General features: G+C 34.3%; 1 protein-coding gene and 1 long non-coding RNA gene across 2 annotated transcripts; both read right to left on the bottom strand.

Moving 5' to 3' along the window:
• Positions 1–358: 358 nt before the first annotated feature.
• On the bottom strand, positions 359–2,241 carry LOC126594130 (uncharacterized). The gene is made up of 3 exons (XR_007613150.1): positions 2,116–2,241; positions 1,540–1,644; positions 359–652 (listed from the first exon to the last, which is right to left on the bottom strand). It is a non-coding gene; the product is annotated as an uncharacterized LOC126594130 (long non-coding RNA).
• Positions 2,242–3,476: 1,235 nt separating this feature from the next.
• LOC126594115 (WAT1-related protein At1g09380-like) lies at positions 3,477–7,791 on the bottom strand. The gene is made up of 7 exons (XM_050260331.1): positions 7,425–7,791; positions 5,341–5,403; positions 5,117–5,233; positions 4,763–5,012; positions 4,328–4,486; positions 4,076–4,227; positions 3,477–3,942 (listed from the first exon to the last, which is right to left on the bottom strand). The coding sequence occupies exons 1-7, from the start codon at positions 7,604–7,606 to the stop codon at positions 3,750–3,752; spliced, it is 1,116 nt and encodes a 371-aa protein (XP_050116288.1). The 5' UTR covers positions 7,607–7,791; the 3' UTR covers positions 3,477–3,749.
• Positions 7,792–10,561: the final 2,770 nt, after the last annotated feature.

The raw sequence follows: 10,561 nt of genomic DNA, 5'->3' as shown, positions 1-10,561 counted from the left end.
TATCATAGTATTTATCAAGAAAAATAATGTAATCAAATATAAATTAACCTACAACAATACTTCGCTTTTAAACCATTCTAGTATTCCTTGTATAAATAATCTGTAACTTGAAGAGTTATGTTACGAATCAGTAGCATTATGTTATAGTCTTCATCAAAAAAACAAATTATTCCCCCATATTCATAATACCAATCCGAAATACATGTAAAAAGTGTTTTGTCGAATGAGAAAATGAAGTGATGATAACTCGTAGGCTGGAGGTCAAAACGATTTTTTTGCTATGTGAAAAGTGAAAAACAGCTAATAACTAAAAAAAATTAGAGGGCACTTTAGTCCATTCACTGTTAATGAACCGTGATTTTGTGTCAAGTTTTAGTATATGTATAATTTTGAAACAAACATTCCTATCCGACCCTGTTTGACCTGTTTCACCCAGTTCGGTCAATCCAACCTGGTCCGGTCTTTAGAAAGTATTGTGGTTTTTTTTCCTTGATTGGTTTTTGAATCTACCATTAATTAGCAATACATGTGTCTCCATCAACATCCTGTGCATCTCATTCCTCTCCTCAACAACACGGTCCCAATCATTGCTGTCAACCACGACAATTAACCCTTGGGGTATTTTGGAAACAGCGTCGCCATAAGATCGAATCTGTCCCAATAAAAACATAATGCACATGTGAGAGGCCATAATATTCAAGAGTGATACAAGAAAGCAGATCTAACATGTGTTTAAAGTCATGAAAACTCTGACAAAGCAAGGAAAGCAGTTGGCATATACCATAAGGGAAAAAACTAAAACAGTTGACACAAGTGAATGTAGCTTATGATAATATTATGTGCGCATGGGAAACAGTCAGCCCAAGACCGACAATAAGCACATGCAAGAAGATCTGCTATATCCTTAATGTATTGAATCAACAAAACACATGCTTTAAGTATATAGTAGACGTCCGCCACAGGACAAGTTGGCGCAGGTAAAATACCGCTTATGATTATATGAAGTGCTGATGGAGAACTAATCAGCACAAGATCGTCAATAAGCACACAAATCTATAATAAAAAAGTATGTTCACCGCAGCACGGATATTCTCATGTATAGTCAAAGGGGAACCGTGGATAACACGGGTACAAGTAGCTCAAACTACCACCCTAGTAATGAAACATTTAATCAACAAAAGACAGTACTTGAGTAATGTGAAATGTTCACCACCGAGAGGATAGCTTTTCCTTGAAGTAATAAGGGAAAAACTTGAAAGACAAAAGGTGGCAACAATAACTGTAGCTTATGAATTTGTTGTGTGCTAACGGAGGAAAATCTAATCAGCACAAGACCGTCCATAAGCACTTTAAAAACTAACATAACATTAAGGAAACAAGTGTATATGTGATAACTACAAGTTACCACACGCATATTGCATTCGTATTAACATTCATTGAAGAAAAGATCACCCAGAGACATGTTTGATATTCAATTGGATTTCAATACCACAACACACCAAATGCATCAAAGATTTTAGAGCACTATAAGAATTATACCTCATGTTAATGATGACACAAACCCAACATCCCAAACCGAAAAGCTAATGTTCTCGTTTTACACAGTTCCACCATTGAATCCTTAAACCAAAACACAGTTGCTACCTGTTAAAACCCAAAAAGTAAACAAAAATAGTCGCAAATTAGTCATGTTAAATAAAAATTGAAACTGCAACAGATATCAGATCATCTAACATTAAGCCACAAACTTTCAACTTGGATTTGAAATCGAATTACAAGATTTTTCCTGAAGATCTGAAACTTCATCAAAATCCAAATGTACCAAAAAAAACAAATACAAATCCGTTGCCTGACCTAAACTCTCCTAAAAATCTGAAATTTCATCCAAATCCAAACAAGCACAGCAATGATAAATCTAGCGCTAAATCTGAAAGCTACTAATCAAATTAAAATTAAAAACCACCCTGACCTAAAATTAAAAATCGAAATAAAACCAGACGAATATCCAAATCGAAAACCAGTTCCAGATTATCATAAAGCCGGGATTATCATACATCATCGATGCAGAAATATAATGAAAATAATAAATATAGAGAAACAACGAAAAACCCATACCAGAAAACAAACGGAAATCGGAGAAGAAATGATTGAAAGAAAATCGCGGTGGGTTTTCAGGAAAGATGAGAAGGAGAGCAATGCGACGCCAACGAACTGGAGAGAAAAGAGTAGGGTTTCAGCCTTTATATATAGAAAGAAAATCATGGTTTTTCTAATTTCCGATTGTGACCCTGGAGATTGGTAATTACAAATTTGAATTGGGCTGTTCACTACAACTGGGCTCGTAATCAGAAGCCCATTCTTATATTTTTGACTGAGTGAATATTATATGCTCATCCAAAACAGTCAATTTTCTAATTATTTTTTGAAATTGTTATTGGTACTCTAAAAATTTTATTTGTCACTTCAAACTTTTTATAATTAGAAAGATAAAGACAACTCGTGAGGAATGAAGAATGAGATTTTTTAAGTAGTAATAACAGTTTCCTTATTTTTTATGACGTTTGTTTTTAACTTCGTCAATTCTTCACCAATAAGAAAATAAATACTTTCAAACCTTCTCAAAATAAGTTTCACAAGATTTGTACGGAAAAATAACAGCACAGAACAATATTGTTTTTCATTAATTGGCTAACCAAGAGAGTTAAGAATTGTACTTCTTTCGTGTTATCTGTAATTAGTAGCCAGAGCCAGCAACTATTCTCGAAAGTCAAACGTATGAAAAATGAAGCTTGTTGATGTGTGTGTACATGTATAATGTGACACCTTTCGATTTTCATGCACAACAACAATGGCACCATCCTTTTTCAAGCGGACTATCTTCAAGAACACCGACTCTAAGAACGATGATGTTTTCTTTTTAAATGTCAATATAATAGCACCCTTGTGATATTTGTTTCTCATGTTCTGATATTCCATGCATTAATAATTAGGCTGTAGAGAGAGTTAAGGCAGTAGTGTCCCCGTACGTTTTCATTCATTTGGAATTTGGGCTTTCGTTTTAAGGAAAACTAATGAAGAGAGTTTGAAAACTTTGAGTTTTAAAGATAATGACAAAATAAAGGGTAAAGTGAATAGTATCAGGATTGACTTTTTTGTGTAAATATGTGGTTTTTCGCTAAAGTTAACAGTACTAAGAACTTTTCGTTAAAGTTCCCTTTGTTTTATTAGATTTTTTCGAATTCTTTATTCAATTTAGACATAAAATAAATGAAATGTGAAATTCTTGAGTAGTCTACTTCCCTTTGAATGATGAACTCTTTTTATGCATTTATGAACTCCACGGAACTTTCTCAATTCGAACGCAACTTATTCTTTTTGAGCTGACGTAACAACAACAAATTTGTTTTGAGAAGTCCAACATATTTTGCTCTCCTAATATTGGTGAAATTGAAGAACATGGCCATGGCTGGTTTCTATTAGAAATATAGAACTACTGCTTAATATATAGTTCAATCGAAACATAAATTATGATTGACATGACATGAAATTAGGGTTTATTAATGTTGATTACAGAAACTTCCAAATGCATGCATGGATTGATGATCAACGTTTTATATATATATTATGCTAAGGGGACTCTTCATGGACTGGATGGAAATGAAATGGTAGCATAGAGATTCAATGTAACAGATTGTGAACGTTGGGATCTGCTGTTGTGATCTGTTTGTCTTGATCGATCGATCTCCTCTCTATCCCATAACGTCACGGATGCTTTTCGGATGCACTTGCTGCAGCTCCAAGTCGCTTTTCTCATAAGCCTTGGCCTCATCTGTCGTCTTTGTCATGCCTGTTGCTTTTGTTGGCTTCTCATCCTTCGTCTCCTTATTCTTTCCCCAAAGAACAAGATAGAGCCCGGCAACAATCAAAACTGACCCTACAGCACTGAGTCAAGTACAATATGAACCAAGCTAATTAGTATTTAATTTTCACGGGAGATCATCCAAGTGAATTAATTAATAAGAAATTTGGTTAGGTCATTGCGAAAAAATGAAACCGAAACTGTATGTATACGTACGTTCCAACGTATAATTTCTCATCGAGCAAAGCCCAGCTTGCAATGGCAACAATGATGAGGAGCAAGGGACTAAACACCGACACGTAAAGAGGGCCTTTTCGCTGAATACTCCATGAAGAGAGGAAGAATGCTAGTGCAGAACCCATAATTCCCTGTAATTAGTTATTATGCTCATGAGTTAGTATAAATTAGCTAATCTAATGATTAATAATTGAAGAATAATTTTAAGCAAGAGTAAGAGCTAGTGCATACAGCAAAGAGGGATGCAACAAGCCTAATGGGATCTTTTAGAGACCATGAAACCGCTTTGTGATCAGCAATTACAGCAATGATCCCACACTCAAAGCTGGCCATCAAACACATCAGTGTGGTGCTTGTATAAGGAGCTGGAAAGCTTTCCCCCACTCTAGCCTGAAATTATATCGGAGGAGGACGGGAGCAACTATTATTCAAGTTCAACAACGATAAAACAACTCCCAATATATATTAGCGTCTGTAGCTATAATTTAGCCAAAGAAAAACTGTAGCACTAATTTTAGAGTTCATTTTTGCTCGTCACCCGTAATGCTGGCGAAGCTTATCACAACATTGATTGTCATCAGACGAGTACATATCATTCCTATTACTTTACACACCGAACCTAATAAAAACATGAAAATGAAAGGGTAATGATGATCGGTTACTTACTTGGATTATGAACCAGAATGCCCAACCTAAGGTGCTTAAGATGACAAAAAGGGGGCCAATAAAGGAGCTTGATTTGGTGCTGGAACTTGCTTCTCCCATTCTCTGCGCATATGTCCAGTGAATTTTGGAGTCACCTAGACCAATGATGTGTCCATGGTAAAATGAAAGTAACATAGCTCCAGATACACACACAATTGTTCCCATCGCCTTAGATAGCCCTGCTTTGCTCTTGAGCTTTGCAGATTCTTGTCTGCAAAATTAAATTAAACGTTCCATTAGTGTTAAACATAATTAATTAACTAATTAAGCGCAAAAATAACATATTTATTAGTACGATGTAATACTATATAGTACCTGAAAATGACTGCAAGGATAAATGTCATGGCTGGAAGTGTGTTTTGCAATGCGCATGCAATCGTTGCGGTCGAAGTCTTTAAACCGAGAAAATAAAAAACCTGATTTGCAGTGGCCCTGCATTTTAAATTCGCGTAATTATAATTAATTAAGTGAATTAATTGGTTTCCAATGATGCACATGATAAATTTGTTATTAAATTAAGAACAAATTAACACACTTACCCAGTTAATGAGCACAGAAAAGTCTGGAAAAGAATGGGCAACGTGATCTTCGGTCTTGTTTTCCTATTAGAAAGATAGAACGAACATAAAAAAGACATGATGTGTAAAGGAACTTTCTCTAAATTGTTATGCGAAAATTAAAGAAACTGGTATTAATTAATAATTATCATATCCTTATTTTTCTCTTTTTATATTATTGTTAGGAAAATACTTTCACGCCACCTTGTTCACTATTTTGCAACCAACTTATTTGCCAGTTAAAATTTCATAATCGAAATCATTTATTTTTTCAATATCAATCTATGGATTCTCTCTATATAGAAAGTACCAATCAAATTGAAAATTATTTAGTGATTTATATGCAGAGCATATAGAACTTGTTGGCACCAAGTAACATTCACTTATTTGATATATTTTTTATGATGTAAAGATGAACTTAAATGATGACTAAGAACATAAACGAGTCTCACTATAAAATAATAAATTTTGCATAGTAAAAAATACATTAAGCCTTAGGTGGATGCTTAATTAAGCCTTAGGTGGATATGTGTTGCATCAATGCACCCCATAGGTGGATGCTTAATTAAGCCTTAATCCTACTGATTTACCAGCTGTATATATGAAATAAGATTATTAATAAAATCATGCAGCCATGAGAGGTCGGGACAAAGCTAATACGTAACGATGGTCTAGAGCTAGGCTGAGAAGAAGGAAAGGACAAATGGTTAAGCATGACATGGCGACCATGCATGCAAGGGTGCTGCCACCTTGAGCCAGTTACGAGTGGCACGTTAAATTAAGCCCCCAAAGGGCCAAAAGAGACAGACTGGAAAATAAAGTTGACACACTTTCCATGCATGGCTTTGGCTGGCTTTTTGTGTTTATTGCGTGCCTAGATCAACTGCAAAACCAGACCTAGCTAATTAAATTCGTTCACCAGAGTTTTTCAATTTTCGGATTTTCCAAGAACCATTTTTAATTAAAAAGTCAAGTGCTTTAACTAACGAAATCAAAGCGAGAGTTGGAGAAAAAGTAGGGAAAGAAGGAAAAGAAAGGCTTAGAGCATCTCAAATATTGAACACCAAATTACGATTTGATGATTCACATGGCAGTTTGACATCATGTTAAAATTTCATCTTCAATCGATGTGTTTAATATATTATTTTGTAGGATAATGCTAAGGAGGCTAAATTTATAGACGAAAAAATTTAAAAACTAAATGATATGTCATTAATACACTATATTACTTTTTCAAGTCATAGTAAAAGCTAAAAGAAATATAAATAGCTTCTCTTATACCAAATTTAATGCAAGGCCAGTCAAAAGTTATAAAAATAAAAAATAAATAATTATTTGGAATATGAATTTTGAGGCGGCATTTTTGACGTCAACCACCAAGCCTATCTACATCAGCTTTTGGTTGATCGGTTGGGATGAAATGAGATGCTATTTTTTACCGTTACATGTCCACTTGGCAATTTGAAGCATCGGTATAGATACCCTTGGTCACTTTTAACATTTTTTTTAGCCTAATTAAGCTAAAATCCTTAAATAATTAAATCAATCCTCATGTGTGCAGAGAAAGTATCAAAATATTTTAGTTTAAAGTACAAATGACAATTAAACAATGAGTGCAAAAATCACTACTGGAACGGAAAAAACAAATTCTATATGATCATTCAAAAAACTAAATTTCTATTTGTTAATAGCAAAAGGTAAAAGAAGATAAAAATCTGATTGAAATGAAGAACAAAACAAACATGCGGTCTTTATATATATATATATAATTTATGATGTTTAAAATCCAGGCCAAGACTTATTATATATACTGAAAATTTGAGACCATTTGACTCAAATAAACTAAGTAACTTACATGCAGGGAGACAAAAATTCGATTAAAACTTGCGTTCAACAGAAGGAAAACATTCGACCACAACAAACATGCAGTCTTTATATATATAATTTATGATGTTTAAAATCCAGGCCAAGACTTATTATATATACTGACATTGGTGCATGAAATCAAACTCAAACCCTAAGAGAATTTAGTGACATGCAACAAGACTAACAGATGCGCACTTTACCATTCCATCAAATAAGCAAGGGGAGCAATGACTGCGGTGGCGAAAACTTGACGATAAGCAACAAGAACAAGAGGGTCCATGTCAGATTCAATAGCAAGCTTTGAAATAATGTTCATTCCTGCATAGCTCGCTTGGACCAAAACCATGGCCATGAATGGCATGTATTCGCTATAGCCAGCCATTTCTGCAGAACCCTAGCTACTTGTAACTTGTACTACAGAGAGAAGGAGAAACCGAGAGAGGGAGAGAGAGAGCTTTCCCTCGTACCGTCGAGGGTTTTCCGAAGAAAATAAGACAGAGAGAGAGAGAGAGAGAGAGAGAGAGAGAGAGAGAGGGAGGCCAAAGTATTGAAGAGCGTAATTAATGAGAGAGATCGGAGAATGAGAAATGTGGAGGTCAATATATAGAGCTAGGGAAAAGAAGCTAAACAGAAAGTAGAAGAGAGTTTTGCGTGGAAATAAGAGAGAGAAACCGTTAAAGATTGATTTCTTGTAACACTTGGGCTTGTGCATGGCTACATATCTAAATGTGACTGCCACTACCACATAAAGACGCTTTCAGTTTTGTCTTTTGAGCAATTATTCGGTAAACGTCACCCAAAATTGAGGTTGGTATAGGCGTAGCGATTTCAAAGTACCCATTGGAAGTTCCTATGTCACGATTTCCTTAGCCTTGGCATTCGAATTCCTATATCAGTTTTCCTCTTTCCAATACTGCTGAATTTGTTCAAATGTTATGTGAAAGTACCTGTTGTAACTTTCCAATGTCGTGATTCTGATGAAAGAAGTTGTTTTCCTGGAAACAATTAATGAATTTTTTTTTAGGAAAACTAATGAAAAAGGCTTGAAAACTTTGAGTTTTAATGATAAGGACAAAATAAAGGGTAAAATGAATAGTACCAGGATTGACTTTTTAGTGTAAAAATGTGGTTTTTCGTTAAAGTGAACAGTACCGGGTGCTTTTCGTTAAAGTTCCCTTCTTTTTTTTATGTGGGATTGATACTCTCAACACACATCTTCACGTGTGGAGAATTTTCAAGTTTAGTACTATTCTAAAAATCCTTGCCTAGGCGCTAGGAGGCTGGTCACCGCCCCGATTAATGCCTAAACGTTTGAAAATTAAGAAATGGCGCCTAGACCTGCTGAGGTGCCCACCTAGACCGCTCATGCCCAGACCCGCCTAGGTTGTGACTCACTTATATAGAAAATAGTTAACTTTCATTTTGCAATTTATTTTTTTCAATAAATTATAAGAGACTTCCTGAATACTTAAATGAACACACATTATATTCTTATTCTCCATGTTTTCATTATGTTCAAATACTTCATAATATATATAAGTCTTTCTATTTTGTAGTTTATGATAAAATTATATATATTTAAAGTATAAACAGACACTTATTTTTAACAAAATATAATGGATTTACTTAAGTCTGCCTAGGCGCCCGCCTAGACCCCGCCCAACCGGCTAAGCACTAGGCCCGCCGCCTACCGCCCGACTAGCGCCTAGCATCTTTTAGAAGCTAGTATGGACAACTTGTGGTTGTTGGGCTTTACACATGAGAAAGAATTCTAATTCCATGAAAAAAAAGTTAAGGTTTCATCATAAAACCAACTGACATTATAGAGATTATGCCAACTGCTTATAAGCACATGCAAAATTCCTCATTTCTCCGATGCAAGATTGATACTCAACAATTTAAATAAGGGAAATTTAACGAAAAGCACCTGGTACTGTTCACTTTAACGAAAAACCACATTTTTACACTAAAAAGTCAATCCTGGTACTATTCACTTTACCCTTTATTTTGTCCTTATCATTAAAACTCACAGTTTTCAAGCCATTTTCATTAGTTTTCCTTTTAAATAACGCATTTGCTCTAGTTCTTGAATTCGGTTCTCTCCTCCCGTGTCGGATGTCTATGTATTAAAATGTTAGGTAATTTAGTAATATCGAAGAACTACGAAGTGTCTTCTTATTCAGCCATCTAGCCAATGCTTGCGGTTTAGTACCTCTGTCACCAACCACGAAGATCACATTCACATTCTGACATCAACCACAAAGAATGCATGTATTAACTTTACTTCAAAAGGCATAACCGGTATTAATATACGTATCCACCAAACTTGAACATGTGTTAGCTATAACTGCAAATAGCACATTACTTTCCTACACTGCATAGGGCCTCACCACTCATTATATAAGAGTCCTTATCAATTTAACATCAATCTCTAACGTTTGGACGGAGATTCACCAACAAGAAAAACATCAACCTACATAACGTTTGAATGGACACTGTTTTTAGTAGTGTTTTGTTTGAATTAATACATGACACATTTACACTAAGAGATAATGGATTGAACTAACCCACACTATGAGATAGCATGTTTATTTGGTACGTATCAAACTCTTATCCACAAGATTCGAACAACTAAAACATTTTACTTACAAATGATGAGTAATTCATTAAACTATATAATATATCAGATGCGGCATTGAGGGGGAGTTAAAGGTGCAATGGCACAGGGCCCCCAAATTTAAAGGGCCCCAAAAAAATTTTGGTATCTTATATTTATATGTAATAATGTTATATATTAAAAAAACTTTTATTAGCACTTTAAAATCTTATCGTGCACTTTTATTATTTTTTTTTCTTTCTAAATATAAAAATTTGGAGTGCACAATGAGATATTAGGAGTGCCAACAATAACAACACCTCAAAAAACAATTTTCTTTTCAATTTTATTATATAATAATGCTATATATTCAAGTGAAACTTTAAAGTTAGAATTTTTGAAGCTTTTTTTTTCTTTATTTGGTTGCTTAAGATTGAACTGTTTTTTATTATTTAGTGAAGATTATGTTTGTAACTATTTTTACTTATTTAATGACACTTGTAAACTTACTTACAATCAATGAGTCCTAAAGGTTGTTTTTATTTAAGTTATTATTTTCTAGTACCAATATATTGTCCTACTTTTAAAAATTTATAAAAAAAAATCTTAAAAGGGGACCCTTTTATAAATGTCGCACAGGGCCCCTGAAATCCAGAGACGACTCTGTAATATATACTAAGTGACGATGAAGATTCAAACTTAAGATCGCTTATTAACTCCTTACAAAGAAGTACATAACCA

This window comes from Malus sylvestris, chromosome 12 (genome assembly GCF_916048215.2).
Source record: "Malus sylvestris chromosome 12, drMalSylv7.2, whole genome shotgun sequence".
Taxonomy (NCBI): Eukaryota; Viridiplantae; Streptophyta; class Magnoliopsida; order Rosales; family Rosaceae; genus Malus; species Malus sylvestris.
Note: the sequence above shows the minus strand (reverse complement) of the source record. Positions and strands in the feature narration are given on the sequence as shown.

Coding starts and splice junctions, on each gene's coding strand:
- LOC126594115 (XM_050260331.1), bottom strand. CDS start 7,606: ATGGCTGGCTATAGCGAATACATGCCATTCATGGCCATGGTTTTGGTC. Junction 5,013..5,116: donor ATCCTTGCAGTCATTTTCAG/GTACTATATAGT, acceptor TTAATTTTGCAG/ACAAGAATCTGCAAAGCTCA. Junction 4,487..4,762: donor CATTCTGGTTCATAATCCAA/GTAAGTAACCGA, acceptor ATATAATTTCAG/GCTAGAGTGGGGGAAAGCTT.